This window comes from Canis lupus, chromosome X (assembly GCF_003254725.2).
Source record: "Canis lupus dingo isolate Sandy chromosome X, ASM325472v2, whole genome shotgun sequence".
Taxonomy (NCBI): Eukaryota; Metazoa; Chordata; class Mammalia; order Carnivora; family Canidae; genus Canis; species Canis lupus.
In genome coordinates, this window is record NC_064281.1 from 32,902,730 (window position 1) to 32,929,333 (window position 26,604).

Consider the following 26,604-nt stretch of genomic DNA (forward strand, 5'->3'; position numbering starts at 1 on the left):
CTAATGCAAATGCTACCAGTGTGAGTACAAATTTGCTTTTTGTGAAGCAATATTGTTGTTATTTGTGACTCAACATGAACTGAGTTCAGAGATTTCTGCAAGAAGAGAATGGTCTACAAGTCTGGGAACAATCAGATTTCCCAGAAATTGCAGTTAGCTATGTAACAACTGGCATCTATTTTGGCTGAGCCCATTTTTAATAGATGGCCTTATTTATAGCCTAAGGCATTACTTAATCTCGGCTGCCTGTCTAGAATTTATCAGTCCTTTAGCAAAATTACTGATTGGAACTGCATAGGCTGACTTATTACAGAAATTGAGCAATGACTGAGTCTAGTCAGGCAAGTATAAGAGCTACTGTGTCTTTGGAAAAGTCTATTGTATTTCCTTTTCCTAATTTCTAATTGTCCCCATAGAGACAAGGGAACAAGTTTCTCACCTCTGGTTCTCCTCTAGAGCAATGCTACTTAGAGCACTGGTCCATAATAACATAAGGAGCTGACCTCAGAACTTAAAATCAATATGCTGTTGGGACGCCTGGGTGGCTCACTGGTTAAGTATCTGCCTTCAGCCCAGGATGTGATCCTGGAGACCAGGGATCGAGTCCCACATTGGGCTCCCCCTATGGAGCCTGCTTCTCTCTCAGCCTGTGTTTCTGCCTCTCTCTCTGTCTCTCATGAATAAATAAATAAAATCTTTAAAAAAACCAATATGCTGCCTCCTTCGTTGAGAAAGTTTTACTATCAAAACATATCAACCAAACCAAATACTGCATTTATTGACACTGTTGACTTGCATTCTGGGACCAGCTCCCTATTTCTTTGTGAACCAGTAGCAAATGGTCCAGGAACCAGCAGCCAGTTGGAGGACTACACTCTGAGATGCATTGCTTCAGAGGGTCCCGGAACCCAGTCCCTTCCCAAGACCATCTTCTTTTTAAAAAAAATAAATAAAGATTTTATTTATTTATTCATGAGAGAGACACAGAGCGAGCGAGAGAGAGAGAGAGAGGCAGAGAGAGACACAGGCAGAGGGAGAAACAGGCTCCATGCAGGGAGCCTGACATGGGACTTGATCCCAGGTCTCCAGGATCACACCCTGGGCTGAAGGCAGCACTAAACCGCTGAGCCACTCAGGCTGCCCCCAAGACCATCTTCTAAAATGGCTGCCACTTTTTGAGAAATGAAAAGATTTCTTCTCATTCCAATTTTCCAAGAAAGAGATGGCTCCTCTCATCAAGCTTTTGATTTCATCCTTAGTCTCAGAAGGCATCAGAAACTCAATAGCCCACCCGAGAATCAAATGGAATTCCATGAAACTAAGAGACACATTGGAAGATACTCGGAGAGAAGGATTCGGATTTGACCTGTGGTCTGACAGATGGACAGCATTTCATTTCTATTTGAAATCAGGCTGTTAGTCTCAGAGCACTGCTGCCGAAGTACAGCCCCATCCTGGTAGAAAACGTGTCACTTCTGATAGGGAGACAAACAGATGAAGCAAAAAATCCAAATTCTGTGCACCTATTGCAAAAGACATGCCCCTCGCCTTAGGGCACTAAGCTAAGACCCTTCCAGTGTTTATTCTGTGACTCTGAGTCTCAATGTTGTTTAAAGGCAAGTGAAGCTAGAAGGAAATATATTTGTGACTTTTTGTGAAGATTTAATGAAATAGTGTGTGGGCACTGTTACAGTTAGGATTCTTGATGGGCCACAAGAGTCCACTCGTCCCTGCTCTTAGTTTCTGAATAACTTAGTGAAGAATATAGAATTTATTGAAAGAAAGATATCTGCAGAAAACAGGAACAGATGCAAAAAATTTGAAGGGAACTTCCCTTGCCCTTTGGGTCTCTGCAAGGCACACAGCTACTAGGAACACTCTCCATGAATCCTGTCAGAGTTGAGAAGAGCCATATTTTTGGTAGGCCTCCACTCCTTTCTACTCAAGCTTCTGTCACCATTCCAGAATTCTATCACCATTCCAGAAACTTCAGTGTACTTCTGTTTAGGGAAGTAGTTCACAGTGTGTGGTCTGCAGACTCCTGGGTATCCTAAAACCTTTTCAGGGAGTCAGCAAGATCAAAGCGATTTTTCTTACTTGCTTTTTTCACTGTGTTGACATTTGCACCAATGGTCCAGAAGCAATGGTGAGTAAAACTTCAGTTACTTGAGCATGAATCAAGGCAGTGTGTTTCTTTGCCTTTATGCACTCATTGAAGAAACACAAAATACCACTTTGATTGAAGAAAGTCCTTCATGAAGCAGTACAAATTATTAACATTATATAATCTTGACCTTCAAATACATATGTTTTTAATTTTTTGTGCACACCAAAGTATAAAGATTGTCATAAGGAAAAACATTCGTGCATTTGAGTTGCAAATTGAACTGGGTGCATTTTTCACTATTTCATTATTTATTTTATTTTATTTTTTTCATTTCATTATTTTTAAGAATGAACAACAGATAAACCAGAGTAACTTGGCCTTGAGGATTAGGTGGACATTTTCTCAAAAATGAACAAAGTGAGCCTGTCACTTCAAGATAAACAACTGATGGTGCTTATTGATAATTATAAAATTTGAGCTGTGAAGTGAAAATTTGAATTTTAAAAAACTTGTATATGCCTTTGTGAGTGTGACAGCTTCCCAATGCTTAGAGAATTTTCTGATTAGATTGATGATGGTCTTAACTAACATGATCTTTTTTTACGTTGTTGAACAAATTTTAGTGACCTTTGGAAGGTTTGCCTGATTCAGCAAACCAACATTTTCTAAATGACCAATGTACAAGTTAGAAAATCATACATGGGTAAAAGATCCATTCAGAGTGCAAGATAGACCAATGGACTTTAATGCAATAGCACATAAAAACTTTTTCATGTTGATGTTAATCTTTAAGGAAGTAGTACTTCCTGAGTTTTGGTGAAGGGTCAAAGAAAAACATCCAATTATATAAATAGGCTATTAAAATACTCCTCTCTTTTCCAAATATATATCTCTGTAAAGCCAGATTTTCTTTATGTGGTTCAATCAAAGCAATATACTGATACTACAACAGACTGAATAGAAAAATATATGAGAATCTAGCTGTCTGCTTTTATGGCAAATTTGACAACACTTATAATAATGTAAAATAATGTAAAATAAGTTTTCTAAAATCCATCTATGTTAATATATGAGGTTCTTTTTTCTAAATGAATTACAATATAGATTTTTTAAAATTTCTGCTTTCGTCTCCTCTTGAGTTATACTTGTCATATAATGCCAAGAATGCTATAATTTTTGGACCCATATTATTTTTTGAGGTATAATTGACATTGTTTCAAGTGTACAACAGAATGATTCAATATTTGTATATATTGCAAAATGACTACAATATGTCTAACATCTGTCACCTTATATGGTTAGAAAAATCCTTTTCTTGTAAGATTTACTTAACAACTTTCAAATGCAATACAGTATTATTAACTATAATTGCCGTGGTTTACAGTAATCTCAATGACTTATTTTATATCTGGAAATTTCTACCATTTGATCCCTTTATTCCATCTCACCCACCCCCCAACCTCCCACCTCCAGCAACCACCAATATGTCTTATGTATCTATGGGTTTGTGGTTTTTTTGTTTGTTTGCTTCTTTGCCATTTTAGATTACAAATATAAGTGACAACATAGGGAATTTATCTTTCTCTGATTTATTTCACTTAGGATAATGTCCTCAAGATCCATCCATGTTGCTATTGAAAATGGGTAGATCACATTTTTTATGGCTGAATAATAGTCCCGTGTGTGTGTGTGTGTGTGTGTGTGTGTGTATACATTTTCTTTATCCATTCATCCAATGATGAACATTTAGGTTCTTTCCATATCTTGACTATTGTAAATAATGTTGCAGTGAATGTGGAAGTGCTTATATCTTCTTGAGATAGTGATTTTGTTTCTTTTGGTAAGTATCTAGAAGTGGAATTGCTGGATCATATGGTAGTTTTGTTTTTAATTTTCTGAGGAATCTCCATACTGTTTTCCATAGTGGCTGCACCAGTTTACATTCCCCCAACAATGCATGAGGTTTCCTTTTCCTCTACATCCTTGTCAACACTTTTATTTCTTGTCATTCTGATGCTCGCCAATCTGACAGATGTGAGGTGAGATCTCATTGTGATTTGGATTTGCATTTCCCTGATGATGAGTGATGCTGAGCATCTTTTCACATACCTGTTGGCCATCTGTATGTCTTCTGTGGAAAAATTTCTATTCCGATATTCCACTCGTTTTTCAATTGGATTGTTTGGGGGTTTTTGCGTTGAGTTGTATGAGTTATTTATATATTTTGGATACTACTTTTTAGCTATATGATTTGCAAATATCTTCTCCCATTTAGTAAGTTACCTTTTTAAAAAGAATTATTTCCTCTGCTGTGTAAAAAGCTGTTAGTTATGTAGTCCCCACTTTTTCTTTTTGCTTTTGTTACTATTGCTTTTGGAATCAAATCCAAAGAGTCTTCTCAAAGACTAACATCAAGGAGATTACTGCCTGTTTTCTTCTAGGAGTTGTATGGTTTGAGGTCTTACATTCAAGGCTTCAATCCATTTTGAGTTAATTTTTATTTGTGGCATAAGATAGTGGTCCAGTCGCATTCTCTTGCGTGTGGCTGTCCAGTTTTCCAAACATCATTTATTAAAGAGGCTATCCTTTCCCCACTGTATGTTCTTGACTCCTTTGCCATAAATTAATTGACCTTATATGTATGGGTTTATTTATGGACTGTTCTGTTCCACTGTTCTGTTTTTATGCTAATACCATACTGTTTTGATGATTGTAACCTTGTAGTATAGTTTGAAATCAGGGAGCATGGTGTTTCCAACTTTGTTCTTTCTCAAGATAGCTTTGACTATTTGTGATTCCACACAAATTTTAGGATTGTTTGTTTTATTTCTGTGAAAAAAAATGCGATTGGAATTTGGATAAGGATTACATTGATTTTGTAGATTACTTTGGGTTGTATGGACATTTTAACAGTATTAGCTCTTCCTTTTTTTTAAAAGATTTTATTTATTTATTCATGAGAGACACAGAGAGAGAGAGAGGCCAAGACACAGGCAGAGGGAGAAGCAGGCTCCATGCAGGAAGCCTGATGTGGGACTCAATCCTGGGTCTCCAGGATCACGCCCTGGGCCAAGGCAGTGCTAAACTGCTGAGCCACCCAGGCTGCCCAGTATTAGTTCTTCCAATCCATAAGTATGGAATACCTTTCACTTATTTGTGTCTTCTTCAATTTCTTTCATCATTATCTTATAGTTTTCAGTGAACAGTTCTTTCACCTCCTTGGTTAAACTTATTCCTAAGTATTTTTAAAAAAGATTTTATTTATTTATTCATGAGAGATACAGAGAGAGAGGCAGAGAAATGGCAGAGAGAGAAGCAGGCTCCATGCAGGGAGCCTGATACGGGACTCGATCCCAGGACCCTGGGATCATACCCTGAGCCAAAGGCAGATGCTCAACTACTAAGCCACCAAGGTGTCCCTCCCTTTTCCTAAGTATTTCATTCTTTCTTTAAAGGTATTTTATTCTTCTTGGTGCAATTATAAATGAAATTTTTTCCTTCTTAGTCTTAATTTATAACACCGTAAATATTGGTAGATATGACCCACACAAACAAAAGTGCTTTGGAGTCTTCCAAGGTTTGAGAACTGCTAGCTTGAGGGAATACTTACCATACAGGCTGGCCTCATTTTTATTCTTGCAGATAGTTAAGTTACCAGTTTATCATCCTAATCTTGTGGAAGCTTGGTTTTAGGATTTGTTGGGCTGGTCTATTTTGGCTTATGTTAGTCCAGAGGCTTAGTCTTTACTCCTGGGCTTTCCATGGAAGCCTAAGCTGTTCAGTGAGCCCTGTGAATATGACTTGATCTCAGGCACTGACCAGCTGCTGAGATATCTGTTCCCCTCTTTCACCTTCAACTGTTCTTTTCCCACCTGGACTCTTTGGAACTTTATACATGCACAACTCAGGGGTCAGTTAAAGATTTGAGATAAATTTATCTGCAGATTCAGAGCCTCCTTCACTATGGCTTTCTCTTCTCTCCTGTTTCCTCAGTTTTTAGCCTCTCTAACCATCCTACCTCTGTCCACTGAATCTTCAACCCAGTGACACTCTAGCCTTCTGCTTGAGTTCCATGTCCAGTTCATCAAGCAAATGGAAAAGGCTTCAGAGGAAAAGCCAACTACATGTGGAGCTCATTCAGTGTGATTCCATTATTTCAGGGTCATATCTTCTCCAGTTTTTGCCTGCTATTGATTGAGTTCCAGTGAATTCGGGCAACCTTTTTTCTATATTTTTTCCAGAGTTATAATTATCAGCAGGAGAGTTAGTATGATGTGAGCTATATTGCTGTTAACTGATGTGGAATTCCTGTCTCTTCCCATCTTTGAACCAAGATCAACAAGGCCATGTCCTCATCTGTGGGGAGACAATAGCATTCACAACAGGTCCTTGAAAATATGTTCTCTTCCACCTATGCGGTGTTCTATACACTCTTATTTCCCCACAATCCACACACTGAGTCTAATTTAACATCTTCTTACCTAGGTGGTTCTAATGTTGGGCCAAGGACCATCATCAGACACTCATTTTCTCATAGTCTTCCCCTTCAGTCTTGGTGGAGGATCATCTGTGCAACATCTTGCACTCACACTTGCATTTTGTGATCAATTCATGTTATTATGTATGCCATTTAAAAACATACTTTCTGGTTTTTGATCATTTTACATCATTGTAGACTAATGGTTCTAGTTGACATTAATCATGATTACATTTTTGGTGCTCAAATTGTTGGCACCTGGGCTTTAACCTACATCCCTATCAAGGTAGAAGTTTTCTAATACCCCATGATGCTCGTTTGTGCTCCTTTCCAATTTATTTCCTGATCAATGAAACCACTGTTGTGCTGGTTTCTGTCACTACAGACTAGTTTTGCCTGTTAATGAATTTCATGTGAAGGGAATTGTACACTATGTACTCATTTGAGTCTGGCTTCTTTCAGGGTAATAATTTTGAATTTCATCTATATGTTGCATGTATCAGTAGTTTGCACATTTTTGTTGTTGGGTAGTATTGCATCATGCCATTTAAACGTTCTCCTGGGCAATTTCCATTAACGTTTATTATGAACAAAGCTGCAATTGTGTATATACATTTTCTTGTCTCTTGAATATATACCTAGGAGTGAGATTGTTGGGTTTTAAGGAAGTTATATGTTTAACTTTTTAAGAAACGATGTTTTCCAAGGTAGGTAGGTTGTTTCAGCATTTCACATTCCTACCAGCAGTTTATGAGAGTTCCAGTTCTGTTTCCTTCCAACACTTTCACTATCCGTCTTTTTTTTTTTTTTTTCCACCTAAGGAGACTTTATTCATACTGGTTCTTTTTTCCCCAGATAACAAATAGTTTTAGTTTCATGGTATATATTTTTATTTTTAATTTGAAATAATTTCAAACTTAGAGAAAAGTTGCATTGAGAGTAAAGAATTCCCAGGGCGCCTGGGTGGCATAGTCAGTTAAGCATCTGACTCTTGATTTGGGTTCAGGTCATGATCTCAGGCTTGTCAAACCCAGCCCCATGTCAGGCTCTATCCTGGGCTTGGAGCCTGCTTAAAATTCTCTTTCTCCCTCTCCCTCTGCCACTCCACCTTCCTGCCCCTGCCATGCTTACTTGCTCTCTTTCTAAAAAGAGAGAGAAAGAAAAGAATTCCTAAATACTTGTTACCCAGATTCACTAATTATTAACATTTTGCTACGTTTGAGGTTTTTAATTTTTTTTATTTGAATATATTGGTCTTTTTAATTTTAACTGGTCAAGTGGTATTTTTTTATGGTTTTCATTTTTCATTTCCCTGATGATGAAAGATGCTAAACATCTTTTCCTGTGCTTACTAGCTATTCATATGTCTTTTTTGTGAACTGTTTGATCAAGTCTTTTGCTCAGTTTTTTATTGTTTCTGTTTTTTAATTGATTTGCAGGGGTTCCTTATCTTTACTTTTACGAAATATTACCTCAGTTACCTCTGAAAGCACCCTTATGTTCTGACAACAACAAGCTGTCTCAGGCTCTCTTTTGAATTTTACTGCCCCACACATGGAACTAACGACCCTAGGAAATCCTGTTGCCTTCTTATGAGACTCATGATGATTTCTATATGAACTCTTCTAGACCCCAAGGCAGGAAGAGCCAGGTCCAGCACCCACCATGAGCTCAGTTCTAGCTGTAGTTGAGGGCTGGACCAGGCTCTTCTGCCTTGGAGTCTAGGATATGTTTTGTAGCGATCATCATGAGGGTCAGTCCTGGCATCAAAACATGTGTACTCTGTAAATAGGAACTTCAGAGCCTATTTAGGTGTCCCTAAATAAATAAAATCTTAAAAAAATAAAAGATTTTAGATGTTGTAGAAACTAGCCTTCACATTGGCTCCCAGTGATTCTCACTTCTTGGTATCCATGCTCTTGTAGACTCCCTTCCCACACTGAATGGGGCTCACCTTTGTGACCAACATGATACTTTGAAAGTATTGGGGTTTTCTGAGGCTAGGTCATAAAAGATATTGTCACTTCTACTTTGTTCTTGTATAACTTCTGCTGGGAAAAGCCAACCACCATCTTATGAAAATACGCCAACAACATTGTGGAGAGGCTCATGTAGGGAAGAACAGATGCCTCTTAACAACAACTAGTACCAACTTTCCAGTCCTGTGAGTGAGCCATCATGGAAATAGATCCTCCAACCCCAGTCAAGCCTTCAGATGACTACAGTCCTGGCCAACATCTGACTGCAACCCCATGAGAGACTGTAAGCTTGAATTGGTCATATAAGCCGCTCCCAAGTCCTTGACCTACAGATATTGTAAGAGAATGTTTATTATGGGACACCTGGGTGGCTCAGTGGTTGAGCGTATGCCTTTGGCTCAGGTCATGATCCTGGGGTCCTGGGATCAAGTTCCACATCAGGCTCCTCTTGGGGAGCCTGCTTCTCCCTCTGCTTATGTCTCTGCCCCTCTCTATGTGTCTCTCATGAATAAATAAATAAAATCTTAAGGAGAACATTTATTATTTTAAGCCACTAAGTTTTGGGGCAATTTTTAATTCATGAATAGATGCATAATATAGTTACTGGCATCTTGGACATTAATCCTTTCTTCAGTCTGCTTTGGATGACCTCACTGCTTTTTTTCTCCTTTATTCCCCATCCCATTCATCTAAGTTCACGCTCAAGAGATGAGGGCTTGTAGAGGTGAAATCTGCAGTTCTCAGGGCATGGCCTAGACTTCTGGCTCAGCCTTTACTAGCCTTCTGATAATGGTCAAGCAGCTTTTATTGGATCAGCTTCCTACAGACAACTATATCTGGATAAAGCATAAAAAAAAAAAAAAACAACTAACTACCTGAAGGCATTGGAGCATGACCAAAAAGCAGGCAGATCCTGGAACGTAGTCATTACTAGGAAGAGGAAAAATATACTAGGTGAGTTATCAGGAGTTTTTTAAAATGTATTTTGTTATTCAAGTATTATAAAAATATGTTAGTTTCAGGTGTATAGTATACTGACTCATCAGTTTTATACATTTCTCAGTTATCAAGAGAAGTTTATTCTTAATACCCCTCATTTCACCCATCCCTCACCTCCCCTCTGGCAGCCACTAGTTTGTTCTCTATTTAAGAATCTAGTTTTTTGTCTCTTTTTTTCTTTGTTCATTTGTTTTGTTTCTTAAATTCCACATAGGAATGAAATCATATGATATTTATTTTTTATGACTTATTTCACTTAATATTATACTCTAGATCCATCCAGGTTGTTGTAAATGGCAAGATTTCATTCCCTTTTATGGCTAGTATTCCATTGTGTGTGTGTGTGTGTGTGTGTGTGTGTGTGTGTGTGTGTGTGTATGTATCTTCTTTATTCATCTATTGATAGACACTTTTGTTGGTTTGTTTTTGCTTAAGGGCAAGTTGCAGTATGCATCGTGCTGGGGTCGCAAGGAAGCTTAAGTGAAGATAGTCTTTAATAGTTTGAAGAACCAAAAAAAAAAAATAGTTTGAAGAACCAGAGGAGAGGGTAGGGGTGACCATTAGCACCAGAGAAGTCAGGAGGAAAATCTCAGGAGAGAGCCAGAGGTGGAGGATCAAGAAGGGAGCCCTAGGTTCTATATATATAAACTACTGCGATTTCTCACTAACTGGTGAACCATACATGTTCAGGATGTGAATGGGGGCAGATTTCAAGCAGCCCAACAAATGTTCAAAAAGCTGAACTGAGATTCCAGCTGCTATCTACTGAAGCACTGATAGTTTTCAGTTTGAGGGCAGCCAGTTTAATTGCCTATCCCTTCACTAACACACACACACACACACACACACACACACACACACACATTTTGCTGTATCAAATAGTATGAGCAAGTAGAACTGAGGATTGTTTTTATGAGGTCCAAAGGGTACATAGAAAAGTCGTGTAAAATTACAATAAGAAACTAATTCTCTAGAAGAAATCCTATTAATTAATATTTAGAAATGCCCCTAAATTTTAGTGTAGGGTATTTATTTTTTTATTGAATAAATTTGACATATAACATTGTTTGAATTCATAGTGTACAATATATTATTTGGATACACTAATATATGATTGCTGTTGTAGTGGTATTTATCATATTATATATTATGGTACATATTACTGTCTATATTCATTATACTATGCATAAATCTCTATGGCTTATTCACCACTTATTATACATTTGTACCCATAAACAGTATGAATCTTATGCCTCCATCCCCTAGTAACCACCATTTTACTCTGTGTTTTTTATGGGTTTGACTTTTTTTAGATTCACATGTAAGCGATATTATATAGCACTTATCTTTGTCTGGTTTATCTCACTTAGCATAATGTGCTCCAGGTCCATTTATGTTGTCGCAAATGGCAGGATTTTCTCCTCTTCATGCTGAATAATATTACATTGTGCATATATACCACATCTTTTTTTATCCATTCATCCACTGATGGGCATTTTTTAAAAATGATTTTATTTATTTACTCATGAGAGACACAGAGAAAGGCCGAAGAATAGGCAGAGGGGGAGAATCAGGCTCCCTGCGGGAAACCTAATGCAAGACTCGATTCCAGAACCTTGGGATCATGCCCTGAGCCAAAGGCAGATGCTCAACCACTGAGCCACCAAAGCACCCCCATTGATGGGCATTTGTATCCATATATGGGCATTCCATAGCTTGACTATTATGAATAATGCTGTGGTAAACCTGGGAGTACATGCATCTTTTCAAAATCCTGCTTTCATTTCCTTTGGGTATATACTCAGAAGTGGAATCACTAGATCATATGGTAGATCATTTTTAATTTTTTGAGGAACTTTCATATTGTTTTTCATAGTGATTGACTAACTTACATTCCAACCAACAGGTGATTTTAGTTAATATGAACATTTTAATAATATTAATTCTTCCAGTTCATGAACATAGGATGTTTTTATATTTGTGTCTTCTTTGATTTCTTTCAGCAAAGTCTTGTAGTTTTCCTAGTACAGGTCTTTTACTTCCCTGGTTAAATATATTCCTAATTATTTTGTTTTTGATGCTATTGTGAATAGGATAGTTTTTAAATGTATTTTTCAGATGTTTCATCATTAGTGTAAAGGAATGGAATTGATCTCTGTACATTAATTTTGTATCCAGCAAATGTACTGAAATCATTAATTCCAGTAGTTTTTTTTTTAGGATTGTATTTATTTGACAGAGAGAGCCAGAGAGCACAGTGGGGGAACAGAAGAGGGAGAAGCAGGATTCCCACTGAGCAGAGAGCTGGATGTGGGGTTTGATCCCAGGACCCTGGAATCATGACCTGAGCAGAAGGCAGATGCCTGACCAACTGAGCCACTCAGGTGCCAATTCCAGTAGTTTTTTGATCAACTCTTTGGGATCTTCTATATTTAAGATCATATCATCAGCAAGTAGTGACAATATTACTTCTTCCTTTCCAAGTAGTATATTATATAGGAGTAGTCTTGTTCCTGATCTCAGAGGAAAAGATTTCAGTTTTTCTCCATCAAGTATAATGTTAGCTGAGGGTTTGTCATGTATGGGCTTTATTATGTTGAGGTATGTTCCTTCTATACCCAATGTGTTTATGGTTTTTATCATGAAAGAATGTTGTATTTTGTCAAATTATTTTTCTGTGTCTATTGAGAGGATTATGTGATTTTTATCTTTCATTTTGTTAATGTGATATACTACGTTTATTGATTTGCATATGTTGAACTATCTTTGCATCCCAAAGATAAACCCCACATGTACAGTCCTTTTAATGTGTTCTTAAATTCAATTTGATAATATTTCATTGAGAATTTTCACATCTATATTCATCAGGGACATTGGTCTATAGTTTTCTTATGGTAGCTTTACCTGGTTTTGGTATCAAGGTAATGCTGGATTTGTAGAATGAGTTTGGAAGTGTTGCCTCCTGCTAATATTTAAGAAGAAATTGAAGAGGATTTGGGCTCATTCTTCTTTAAATTGATAGAATTATCCAATGAAGCTATCTAGTCCTGGAGTCTTCAGTGTTGGGAGTTTTTGGATTACTGATTAAATCTTTACTCATTATTAAATCTCTGCTCATTAAATTCTACTCATATTGGTCTGTTCAGACTTCTATTTCTTCCTGATTCAATCTTGGCAGGTTGTGTCCATTTCTTCTAAGTTATGTAATTTGTTGGCATATAGTTTTTCATAGTAGTCTCATGTTTCTATGTGTTTCTGTAGTAGCAGTTGTAATGTCACCTCTTTTATTTTTAATTTTATATATTTGAGTCTTCTTTTTTTTCTTAGTCTAGCTAAAGGTTGGTCAATTTTATTCATCTTTTCAAAGAACCAGCTCTTAGTTTCATGGATTCTTTTCTATTGTTTTACTGGTCTCTATGTCATTTATTTCTGCTGATACTTATTATTTATTTCCTTCCTTTTGCTAACTTTGAGCTTAATTTCTAGTTCCTTGAGGTGTATAAGGTTAGGTGGTTTATTTTAGATATTTCCAATTTCTTAATATATGCATTTATTGCTAAATATTTCTCTCAGAAATGCTTTTGCTGGGGCACCTGGGTAGCTCAGTTGGTTAAGTGTCTGACTGTTGGTTTCAGCTCAGGTTGTGATATTGGGATTTTAAGATTGAGCCCTGTGTTGGGCTGAGCATGGAGCCTGCTTAGGATTCACTCCACTCCTCTCCTTCTGCCCCCCTAACCCCACTGACGCTCTCTCTCTTGAAAAAAAAAAGTAGAAGAAATAAATGCTTTTGCTGTTTGTTTTTAAAATTGTGATTTCTATTTCATATCATTGTATTCAGAAAAGATGCCTTAGATGATTTCAATATTCTTAAATTTATTTAGACTTGTTTTATGGCCCAACATGTAATCTATCCTGGAGAATGTGCCCTTGAAAATAATGTGTATTCTGCTTTTGTAGATGGAATATTCTATATGTAGCTATTAGGTCCATCTAGTCTAATGTGCCATTCAAAGACACTGATTTTCTATACATCTCTATATCTATCAATTGATGTAGGTGGGGTGTAAAAGTGCCCTACTATTATTGTATTATTTTAAATTTCTCTTTATATGTCTATCGACATTTGCTTTATGTATTTAGGTGCTCCTATGTTTGGTGCATAGATATTTACAATTGTTGTATCCTTTTGTTTGCTTGAGCCTTTTATCATTGTGTAATGCCCTACTTTGTTTCTTGTTACAAAAGAAACAAAGTCTGTTTTAAAATCTTTTTTGTGTGATGTTAGTATTGCTACCTCAGGTTTTTTGTTTTTTGTTTTTTTTTTGCTTTCATTTGCATATCTTTCTCCATCCCTTCACTTTCAGCCTGTATGTGTCTTTAGGTCTGAAGTAACTTTCTTGTGAGGCAGCATATAGATGAGGATGGTTTTTCTATTTATTCAGTCACCCCATACTTTTTTTATTGGAGCATTGAGTCCATCTACATTTGAAGTAATTATTGATAAGTATGTACTTATTGTCATTTTAAAATTTTTTCTCTGATTGTTCTTATAGTTCCTTGATGTTTTCTTCTTTTGATCTCTTCCCTTGTGATATGATGATTTTCTTTAGTGTTATGCTTGGATTTTATTTTTTTTGTATTACTATAGGTTTTTGATTTGTGGTTACCATTGGGTTCATATATAACATCGTATGTGTATAGGAGTCTATCTTAAATTGATGGTTACTTAAGTTTGAACAGATTCTAAAAATACTAAACTTTTACTTCTCCATGTTTTATGTACATATCATATTTTACACCTTTTTGTGTATCCCTTGACTAAGTTTTAGATATAATAGATTTTACTACTTTGTGTTTTAACCTTCATATTGGCTATAAGTGGTTAATCTATCTTTTTCATCTGGTTGTTTTTATCTGTGAATGTTTTTTCCTTTTACACTTTACACCTTTTCTTTCCACTTAAAGAATTCTCTACATTTCTTGTAAGGCTGGTTTAGTGTTGATGAACTCCTTTAATTTTGCTTGTCTGGAAAACTCTATCTTTCCTGTTCTAAGTGATAGCCTTGTTGGCTAGAGTATTCATTTCTCTTGTATATAACTATCTTTTCTCTTGCTCCTTTAAAAATTCTCTCTTTATCATTACCTTTGCCATTTTAATTATTATTAAAAGACCAACTTGGGTTCATTTTCCTAGGAACTCTTTATGCTTCCTGGACCTGGATGTTTGTTTCCTTCCTTAGATTAGGGACATTTTTAGCTATTATTTCTTCAAATAAATTTTCTGACTCCTTTCTCCTTCTGGGACTCCTATACTGTGAATGTTAGGACATTTGATGATGTCAGAGTCCCCTTAACATAATTTTTTTTATTCTTCTTTTTCCTTTTCAGCTTGGTTGCTATTATTATCTTCCAGATTGCTGATATTTTTTTTGCTATCATCTACTGTTGATTCCCTCTAGTGTATTTTTCATTTCACTTAGTGAATTTTTCAGCTCTGATTCTTTTATAACTCTTTGTTAAAATTCTTAGCAAATCCACTCTTAAGTCCAGTATCTTTATGATCATTATTTTGAATTTATCATATATTATCTCTTTTTGTCCTTTTACTGTGATTTTGCATTTTTCTTTCATTTGGAACCTATCCTTCTGTCTCCACATTTTGCCTAACTCTGTGTTTCTGTGTATTTGGTAGGTCAGCCCTGTCTCCTGGTCTTGACAGTAGTAGCCTTGTGTAAAAGAGGTCCTGTGGTGCCCTATAGTGCAATCCTGCCTGGTCACTAGATTTAGGCATTCTTGGGGTATCCTTTGTCAGCTGTGTGCACCCTCCTGTTGTGGCTGAGCCATGATTGTCTCCAGCCCAGCTGTCTGCAATAACCTGCTTTCCCTACTGTGAATGCATTAGGCAGGGTTGGTCCCTGTGCTGTTGAGATGTCTGGCTGCAGTCACCACAGGCCCTTTTATGGGCAAGGACATTAATCAGCCTTAGCTGTTTGCAATTAGCCTTTCTGATACAGCTGCAGGTGCACCAAAGGGCAGGGCTTGCCCCATGAACAGACAGCTAAAAGATCTGGCTGCTAGAGCTGTGAGTGTGCTGGTATGGTAGCAGCAATCACATTGAAGTGGTGCCAGCCCTGGCCAGGGCTACCTGCCAAATGAGGCAGGGCAGGAGTCACTTTGGAGGCTGGCAGGTTGAATAGGGTGGTTGTACAGGAGATGGCCAGGGTGGAAGCATGCAATGCTAACAAGATAGATGGAGAGTATTAGAACTGGATCCCATAAGCATCTAGGGCTGGGGAAGAACAAGAAAAATGGGACCCACCAGTACTTTTGTTTCAGAGGAATCTCCTGCAGATCTCTGCTCCTCTGATGCACGTTCTAAGATTAGTTGATAAACCACCTTCGTGTATACCCCAGGCGCTTATCAAACTTGTTGCTTCTGTGCTGTGTCTTGGGCCATTATTTAATATGTTGACTCTTTAAGGAAAAGAACTTGGTTTCCTATCACCCTTGCGCTCTTCTGGAGTTAAGCCCCAGTAGTTTCCATAGCCAGACATCATGGGTACTTGTCTTCCCAGTGCAGGTTCCCAGTGCCAGGGGTGCCTGGTGTGGAGTCTCATTGTTTTGCTCCTCCAAGTTTGGTTAGCTCTGTCAGAGGATTGGTTACCAAGCACATCTCCATTCCTCTTACCCTTTTTGAAATGGCCTTCTCTCTCTGACTAGCTGTTGTTGTTCTGCCAATCTTTCGGTAATTTTCAGCATTAGTTATATACATGTAATTGATGCCTCAGTGTGCCCACAGGAAGAAGCGAGCTCAGGATTCTTCTACTTCGCAACGTCTGTTTACTTTGATTCTAATAGTTCAACTGGTTCGTTGTTAGGGAGTTTTTTGGCCAGAAAGTACTGCTACAGCCCATGTTTTTGGTTTCTCCTATGGGAGCTGACTTGCTAAGGTTGAGTGCACACATAAAGCTACTGGGAAGAAAAGGTGGTGGCAGAGTGGGGGTAAGTTTGTGTTTAGCACTTGTGGCTTTGGATGTGACCTGGTAGGGGCTATCTTTAACTAGAGGGTTCCATGGACTTCCCTCAACAAGGTGACAACCCTATGTCTTTGACACTCCACCTGACCTTTGGTAACAGTAGTCCATTGGGGAAAAAACAAAAGGGAAGAACTGGGGCTTGCTCTGGTTTTAGCCTTTTGTTTATGCTATCACAGCGATCAAAGGCTTAACTCTTTAATTTTTGGCTTGTTGCTACTCTAGGACCTGAAAGGACAGGTCTCCCAGCCCAGCTCCTCCTAACAAAAGTAATTACATTTTTCCATTCCTAAAACACAGCTAAGACTCACAGTCCTGGGGCACCTGGATGGCTCAGTCAGTTAAGCATCTGCCTTCGGCTCAGGTCATGATCTCAGGGTCCTGGGATAGAGCCCCGCATCAGGCTTCCTGCTCAACAGTGAGTCTGCTTCTTCCTCTTCTCCCTCTGATCTCTCTCAATTAAATATATAAAATCTTAAAAAACATAAATTGCTAGTTCCTAGGGATAAATTTTTTTTAAAAAAGAATCACAGTCCTAAAAACCACTGACCACACTAAGTATGGCCTGTGCTTAAAACACTAAATAAGTTTTAATAAATTTGCTCCAAAATATTTTATTAATATGTTTTATACAAAAAACAAAGTAGAAGTTATGTGTTACACTGAATAACACAGTGAAAGCATGTGTATGGTTGTTGTTTCTAGTTTCTTTAAAATTAACCAGCCATGATGGAATAAAGAAAAAGAGTACATATTATATTCATCATTTTTGGGGTACACTTCAAAGTACAAAAAGCATCATGGTAATTTTTAAGTGCAAAGAAAGCTCATATTAAAATAGACTTTAAAAATTACAAATAAAAATCTGTACATCAAGGATATTTTTAAGGCCTTTCCGTGTGCATAGCACTCTGTAGAATGAGAAGAGGAGCTGCCAAGAGAGGAACCATCACATCAGGTGTTACAGGTCTGGCCCATTTCAGCTTGCAGGACCATCTCCTCTTTTCTCAAGGGGAAAGTATCAATCAGGTTGAAGAGAGCCACAGGCATCACCAGGGAGACATAGCGCTCCTTGTCCATACCATGCTTATCCACTAGCACCGTACTGAAGGAGTAGAGTGGGATGCGCAGCAACAACCTAGGACAGACAAAGAGAAGACTGTCAAACCTGACTCCCAAGGCTTCTGCTGGACCAACCAGAGCCCTAGAGTGATACTGTGTGTAGAGAAAGGCTTATTTCCACAGACTTACTCATCTCAAGACCCTTGCTACTCAAAGTATGATGCTTGGACAAATAGCATCACACGGAAACTTATTAGAAATTAGAATCCCATCCTCCATCCCAAACCTACTGAATTAAAATCTGCATCATTAGCAAGATCCCCAAATGACTGGTATGCATATGAAGGATTAAGTAGTACTACTTTATAATCAGGAAGACACCGGGCCTGCCTTGGAGCTGTGCACCGATAGGTACTGACAAGGTAGGTACAACAATACTAGCAGATTTTGTGCATTACACTGTCGTCAACCCAAATTTGCAGACTAGGTTTGCACAACTATGTACATCCTGGAACTAGCATCAGTGGTTAATAGGGAGGATCTTGCCCTATGTCTGGACACAGTTTTCATTGTCACAGTGAAATGGTGCTTCTGGCCTCTTGTGAGTAGAGGCCAGGGATGCTGCTGAATCTACTACAACCCACAGGAAAGCCTCCCCCACAAAGAATTAGCCCCAAATTCAATAGTACTAAGGTTGAGAAACACTGGACTAGGGGAAGCTGATTGAAATATGTTTCCAAACATTATAGTTCTGGCCCATGCTGGCTTATTCGGTAGCCAGCTCAGGACTGCACCATTAGAGCAGATTAAACTTACTCTACACTCTAGGTATATTAACTTGGTTAAGTATGACTCAAATAATTTCCCCCAAATTCAAAGTTTCAAAAGTGATTTTTTTCTACCACACTAGAAGGTATATTGTGTAAAATGATTTTTATATCAACAGAAACATTTAGATGAAATAAGCCAGAGAAAGCAAACAAGCTGATCACCTGAGCCCATTGAAAAATAAAATGGAGATTGAGTGGGTTTATTTTTTAATTTCGTTATCTAGCAATTACGTGTAAGGCAGACTATACAATGCCATCTGTATTTAAAGCGAAATATTTTTCTCCCCATGAAAGGATCAAAAGAAAAATATTGACTACTCCGAATCCGAACTGACTATACTTTCCTCTGCCTTTAAGGGGAGTTTCAGGGAAGATGGGAATAATTTCTACTTTATCTCCATAGGAAGCTAAATTGCTAATTCCATGCTAGTGACTAGAAAGAAAAAGAAAGACAACATTAAAGTATCTCTAGCAGGTCTCCTGAGATATAAGAGGGAAGCTCAGAAGTAGATGACCCAGAAATGCATTAATGGAGTGTTTGTAGACCACGAAGTGAGTCAAAAATGCAGAGAAAAACTTCTCCACATTCTTAAAATGAAGAGTATTTAGGTCTGGGGGAGAGGGGGATGTCCTAGGGCAGTGGGTCCCAGAAAACAGGAGTAGAAAAGAAAGCTGGTCTGGAGGGGAAAAAAAAGGCCAAGCAATGTTGTGGCCTAAGGGAAAGGGTAACCAATGAGGAATTGGAACATTTGACGTTCTAGTGCTCCTGAGCCTAGGGTGGAAATCTCCCATGTTGCCACCAACTGCTACTGCACACATTCCTCGTGTGAGCCTCTTGCCTTGACAGAATATAAAGAAAAACTACCAGGGCAAGAAATGAGTGTTCAGGCCAGCATGCTATCAAGTCACTGGAATGTATCCCACCATGGCCGAGAGACCACAGAAATCTTGGGGGTAGATGGGGCACCCCACAGGTTAAGGGGTGGTGCCAGCAGTGTGTTGGAGTCGCATAAATGCCTGTCATCAGACCAGAATGAACTCCTCCTGGAGAATTTTCTAGAAAACTCTGTAGACTCAAAAAACATGGCAATGGAAAAGGATCCTGAACTCACCTCCTCCCCTGGACACAAGTCCCTCTGAAAAAACAAAAACAAAAACAAAACCAGGCAGAGTGACTTCCGCGTATCAGGAAATGAGCCACATCCAAGTGGGTAGGAAAAGCCGAGACACAGTCTCACCACACAATCCACACACCTGGCACCATGACACACAAGAGGGAACTGAAAACCTGGAGCTTCTCCCTGAGGATCAAAGCAAGCCCACCCCACTTAGGGAACTCTGTCCTTTGAGACGTGCACATGAGAGAGCCCCTCAAACACCTAGCTTTGAAGACTAATAGGGCTGATGCCTGTGAGACTCACAGGTCTGTAGTAAACTGAGAAATGATGCTTAACAGGGCTCAACATGCGAACTCACCCCAAAGTGCAGCCCAGAAGCAGCCATTTGAAAAGCACCCCAGACGTCAGGTGGAAGAGGCTCCTTGGATCATTTTTAAGCATGTGACTGAAGGGCAGAGGCCTGAGGGAGAGTCTCCAGGGACCGAGGTTGGTGGGTACCATTTTCACACTCTATCTCTGTCTTGCTAAAGTCAGTGGAAGCCACCTTTTTTCTATTTTTGGGCTGTGGGCTGCTGCTTTACACTCCAGCCAGCAGGTGCCATCTTCATGCTATCCTGCCTCCTAAAGCTGGGGGGCACTGTTTTTCTCTCTCCATCTTTTCCTTGCTCCCTGTCTTGCACACTCAAGCTCTCCTGCCCTCCAGCTCTGTCCATCTCTCGCCCTCTCTCCATCTGTCCTCCACACACACTTGTTCCTCATTTCTCTCTCCCTTTCCCTCTCCTTCTCTATGTGTGTCTCTCCTTTGCTCCATCCCCTTCTCCCTTTTATCCTTCTCTTTCTCTCTCCCTCTGTTTCTCTCTTTTTGCCTCCCTTTCTCTGTGTGTCTCTCCTTGTTGGTGTCTTTCTACCTCTGTAGCTCTCTCTCCCTCTCTAGGTCTCAGTCTTTGTCTCAGCTTCCACCCTCCTCCTCTCTCGCCTTCTCCCCCCCCCCACCCCTCTCTACGTGCCTCTCACTCCATCTCTGTCCCTGTCTCTCTTTCTACGTCCATCTCTTCCCCTCTGTGGATGTAACAATCGAGAAGACAGTTTTTCTTTATTTCTCTTTCTACTGCTTCATTATTGGTATTTAGAAATACAGTGGGTTTCGGTACCTTGATTTTTTCATATCCTTGGACTTTACTGAATTCATTTATCAGTTCTAGCCATTTGTTGGTAGAGTCTTTCAGGCTTTCTATATGGAGTATCAGGTCATCTGCAAACAGGGGAAGTTTTACCTCTTCTTTACTGATGTGGATGCATTTCTTTCTGATGTTTGATTGCCGTGGCTAGTACTTCCAGTAATATGTTGAGTAAGAGTGTAGCCAGAGTGTACTTCCTTGTCTTGTTTCTGACCTTAGAGGAAAAAGCTCTCAGTTTTCCCCTATTAAGGATGATGTTCACTGTGGGTTTTTCATAGATGGCCTTTATTATGTTGAGGTATGTTCCCTCTAACCCTAGTTTGTTGAGTTTTATTATGAATGGATGGTGTACTTTGTCAGATGTCTTTCTGCATCTGAGAGGATCATATGGTTCTTATCTTTTCTCTTATTGATGTGATGTATCACATTGATTACTTCGTGACTGTTAAACCATCCTTGCAACCCAGGAATAAATCCCACTTGATGGTGGTGAAGGATTCTTTAAATGTGTTGTTGGAATAGGTTTGCTAGTATTTTGCTGAGGATTTCTATATCTGTGTTCAGAGATATTGGCCTGTAGTTCTCTTTTTTGTGGTGTCTTTATCTGGTTTCAGTATCAGGGTAATGCTGGTCTTTCACAATGAATTTGGAAGTTTTCCTTCCTTTTCTATTTTTTTTTTTTGAATAGTTTGAGAAGACTAGGTATTAACTCTTCTTTAAATGGTTGGTGGAATTCACCTGTGAAGCTATCTGGCCCTGGACTTTTGTTTGTTGTGGGTTTTTTTTTTTTAATTATTATTACTGGCTCAATTTCTTTGCTGGTAATCAATCTGTTCACATTTTATATTTCTTCCTGTTTCAGTTTTGGTATGTTTTATGTTTCTAGGTATTTCACCTTTTCTTCTAGGTTGTCCAATTTGTTGGCATATTATTTTTCATAATATTCTCCTATAATTGTGCTTCTGTGGTGTTGGTTGTGATCTCTACTCTCATTTGTGATTTTATCTGAGCTTTTTTCCTTCAGAAGTATGGCTAGAGGTTTATCAACTTTATTAATTTTTTCAAAGAACCAGCTCCTGGTTACACTGACCTGTTCTATTGGTCTTGCAGTTTCTATGTCATCTATTCTGCTATAATCTTTATTATTTCTTTCCTTCTGCTTCTTTGGGGTTTTGTTCTTTTTCTAGCTCCTTTAGGTGTAACATCAGGTTGTTTGAGATTTTTCTCACTTCTTGAGGTAGGCCTGTATTGCCATGAACTTCCCTTTTAGAACTGCTTTTACTACATTCTTAAGGTTTTGAACCATTGTGTTCATTTTCCTTTGTTTCTATGTACTTTGTTTATTCTTTGATTTCCTGGTTGACCCTCTCCTGGTTTAGTAGCATGTTCTTTAACCTCCATGTATTTGTCTTTCCAGATTTTTTCTTGTGATTGACTTCTAACTTCATAGTGTTGTGGTCAGAACAGATACAAGTTCAACAAATTCAAAAATATCAGTCATACCATGTTTTATGACCCAATATGTGATCTATTCTGGAATGTTTCATGTGATCAGTACCCTTTTATAACATATAATACTTTGTGTTAGTTTGTTCTCTAGAAAAAAAATTCATTAACCAAATACCTTGAGAAAAAAAAATATACTAAAACTCATGGAATGTAACAAGAACAGTTCTAAGATAAGTTCATAATGATAAATGCCCACCTTAAGTAAGGAAAAAAAAACTGAAGTAACTAACCTAAGTTTACACCTCAACCAGATAAAAGAACAAGTGAAGGCCAAAAAAGAAGGAAGTAAAGTTAAGATCAATGAAAAAAGATAGCAATATTGACTAACCTTTAGCTAGATTTACCAACAAAAGGAGGGGGCTCAAGTAAAATCAGACATGAAAGAGGAGAGGTTACATCTGATACCATAGGAATGCAGGAAATCAAATCATATACTACTATTAATAATATGCTAACAAATTAGACAACCTAGAAATGTATAAAATCTTAGAAACATATAACCTTCCCAACTGAATCATAAACAAACAGAATATCTGAATACACCAACTTTTAGTAAGGAGATTGAACCAGTAATTTAAAAACTTCCCACCAAACAGAAGACCAGGTCCACACAGCTTCACTGGTGACTTAAACATTCAAAGAAGATTAATAAGAATCCTTTCAAACCATTTTCAGAAATGGAAGAGGAGGGAACACTTCCAAGCTTATTTTATGAGGCCAGCATTTCCCTGGTACCAAAACCAGATTAAGACACAAGACACTACAAGAAAAGCCCAATATCCCTAATGAACATAATTACAAAAATCTTCAACAAAACACTAGCAAGCTTAATTCAACAATACATTAAATGGATCATTAACTATGCTCAAGTGGGATTTCTTTCAGGGATTCAAGGATGTTTCAACATCTGTTAATCAACGTGATATACCACATTCACAAAATGAAGGATAAAAATAATATGCTCATCAACAGATGCAGAAAAACCATTCGCAAAATTCAACACCATTTGTGATGAAAACCCTCAACAAAGTATAGAGGAAACATACCTCAACATACAGAGGTCATATATGACAAGAAGCCCACATCTAACATCATACTTGATGTCAAAAAGCTGAAGATCTTTCCAGTAAGGTCAGGAACAGGACAAGGATGACCACTCTCACTATTATTCGCATTGTATTAGAAATCCTACCCACAGCAATTAGGAAAGAATAATAAATAGAAGGCATTCAAATTGGAAAGGAAGTATTAAAACTGTCACTATTTGCAGAGGACATTATATATAAATTAAAATCCTAAGGATTGCACCAAGAAAGTGTTAGAGTAAATGAATTCAGTAATGTTACATTACAGGATACAAAAAAAAATCAAGATACAAAAATCTTCTGCATTTCTATACAATAATTATCAGAAAGAAAATCACTTTTGCAATTGCATGAAAATTAATAAAATACCTAGGAATAGATTTAAGGAGGTGAAAGACTTGAACACTGGAATCTGTAAGATATTGATGAATGGAACTGAAGATGATACACACAAAAAAATAGATATTCCATGCTCATGAATTGTGATATTGCTAAAATGTCCATACTATCCAAACCAATATACAGATTCAATGCAATCCCTATAGAAATTCTATTTTTCATAGAAATAGAACAAAAAATCCTTGAATTTGTATGGAAGCAGAAGAGATGCTGAATAGCTAAAACAATTTTGAGAAGCAACAACAAAGCTGGAGGCATTATACTCCTTGATTTCAAACTATATTACAAAGCTATGGTAATCAAAACAATATGGTAGATACACAGATCAGTAGAACAGAATAGTAATCCCAGAAATAAACCCACCATATATGGTCAATTAGTTTATGACAAAAGATCCAAGAATTCACAATGGGGAAAGGACAATTTCGTCAGTAATTTTGGGAAAATTGGACCATTTTCATACACTGTATGCAAAAATAAACTCAAAGATGGCTTAAAGACTTGAATGTAGGACCTGAAACCATAACATAGAGAATATATAATCAGTAAATCCATCATCAATGTGATGATTTTTTGGATATCAAAAGTAAAAATAAGTGGGAATAAATCAAAAATTTCTGCACAGGCAATTATCAACAAAATGAAAAATCAACTTACTAAATTGGAGAAAATAGTCACAACTCATATTGGAGAAGAGGCTAATATACAAAATATATAATAAAGAGCTCATACAACTCAGTAACAAACACAAAATAAAAAATGGGCAGAGAAGCTGCATAGATGTTTTTCCATAAAAGACATACAGATGGCCATCAAATCCATGAAAAGATGCTCAACATCACTAATCAGGGAAGTGGAAATCAAAACCACAGTGAAATATCACCTCAGTCTTGTTAGAATGGCTAGCATTTGAAAGACAAAAAAGTAAGTTGGTGGGGCACCTGGGTGGTGCAGTCAGTTAAGCATCTGACTCTTGGTATTGGCTCAGGTCATGAGATTAAGCCTCTCATTGGGCTCCATACTCAGTGGGGAGTCTGCTTAAGAGTCTCCCTTTCCCTGCCCCCCCCCCGCCCCCCGCCCCCGCTCTCTCTAAAATTACTAAATCTTGAAAAAAACGTGTTAGTGAGGATGTGGAGAAAAATCAGTTGGTGCAGCCACTTTGGAAAACAGTATGGATATTCCTCAAAAAATTAACAACTATACGATTGTCCAATTCCACTTTGGGTATTTATCTGAAGAAATTTTTAAAAACTTGAAAAGATATACACACTTCCCTTATCTTTACTCCAGCATTATTTACAATAGCCAAGAGATGGGAGCAATGTAAGTGTCCATTGATGGACAAATGGATAAAGACAATATGGTACACATGATAAAATATTACTCAGCCATATAAAAGAATTAAATGTTGCCATTTGTGACAATATGGATGGACCTTACAGGACATTATCCTAAGTGTAATAAATCAGAGGACAAATACCATATGGTGTTACTTACATGCAGAATCTAAAACAACAAACAAAAAATATTCATAGATACACAGGACATATTAGTGGTTGCCAGAGGCAGGAGGTTAGGGGTGGGTAAAATGTGTGAAGAGGGTTGAAAGGTATAAACTTCTAGATGTAAGTCATGGGGATTAACATACAGCTTGGTGGTTATAGTTAATAATACCACATTACAGATTTGAAAGTAGCTAAGAGTAAATCCTAAAATTTCACAAGGAAAAAATATGACTATCTATGGTGATGTTAACTAGCCTTAGCATGATGATCATTTTGCAGTACATACAAATATTGAATCACTAAGCTGTATATTTGTATAGTGTCAATTATACCCCCAAAATAAAATGAATATTAAAATAATGGCATTCTTTGTCCCTACCACCCTTGCAATTGCTGGGAAGTTACTCTAGAGAACGTGAATTTGCCCATACCTTCATCTCTAAAAAACAGAGTAGGGGCACCCAAGTGGCTCAGTCAGTTAAGAGTCTGACTCTCGATTTCAGCCCAGGTTATGATCGCAGGGTCATGGGGTAGAGTCTGCGACAGGCCCCACATTCAGCAGGGAGCCAGCTTGAGATTCTCTTCTCCCTCTGCCCCTCTGTCCCCCATGTGCTTGCTTGCATGCACACTTGCTCGCTCTCTCTCTCAAAAATAAATGAATCTTTAAAAAATAAAAAAACCACGAGAGCAAGAAAGCAGGGAGGCGGGGACTTTGCAACACCAGGCACTGCTGCTGCCTGCTAATTGTCTTATCCTGGCTTTAGTGCTATTTGAAAATAGTATTCTAACCAGACAAGAGAATTTTTAGATTCTCCAGGCATTCTGCATCTCCTTTTCTTCCATGCTTCCCATTCTTTGCCTAAATTGGCTCTTTTCATCTGCACTAGACTCTAGGGTAGAATTCAAAGGGAAAAAGATAAAACATCCATCTGGCAAGTCCCTTATTCCTCACGGATAGGGCTGATAAAGGGGACATGTGGCCTGACACTGAATCCATTAGGCAACACATGAGACAGATCATCTCTGCGTGACATCTACCTGGACTAGCTTCTGGCTACCTGGTAATGATTCACTCTTTTTATAGGCTGCTTTGCAAAATATCCACTTCAAAGTCGTGAAGCCTTTGGTAAAATGGTAGGCCAGGGGTGCCTGGGAGGCTCAGTCGGTTGGGTATTTGCCTTCAGCTCAGGTCATGATCTCAGGGTCCTGGGATTGAGCCCCATGATGGGCTCCCTGCTCGGAGGGGAGTCTGCTTCTCCCTCTCCGCCTCCTCTCCATTGCTCATGCTGTCTCTCAAATAAATAAAATCTTTAAAAAACCCA

At 38.1% G+C, this 26,604-nt stretch overlaps 2 protein-coding genes across 3 annotated transcripts in view; one reads left to right on the forward strand and one right to left on the reverse strand.

The window, feature by feature from the left end:
* Positions 1–26,604, forward strand: part of SYTL5 (synaptotagmin like 5) — a 286,474-nt gene that overhangs the window by 235,381 nt on the left and 24,489 nt on the right. The gene's annotated exons all lie outside the window — the stretch shown is intronic.
* SRPX (sushi repeat containing protein X-linked) overlaps positions 17,195–26,604 on the reverse strand; it is a 112,359-nt gene continuing 102,949 nt past the window's right edge. For both annotated transcript variants that reach the window (XM_025440043.3, XM_025440033.3), the window contains one exon: positions 17,195–17,734. In XM_025440043.3, the coding sequence (XP_025295828.2) occupies positions 17,551–17,734 (184 nt within the window). In that variant the 3' untranslated portion in view covers positions 17,195–17,550. The remainder of the gene's footprint in view (positions 17,735–26,604) is intronic.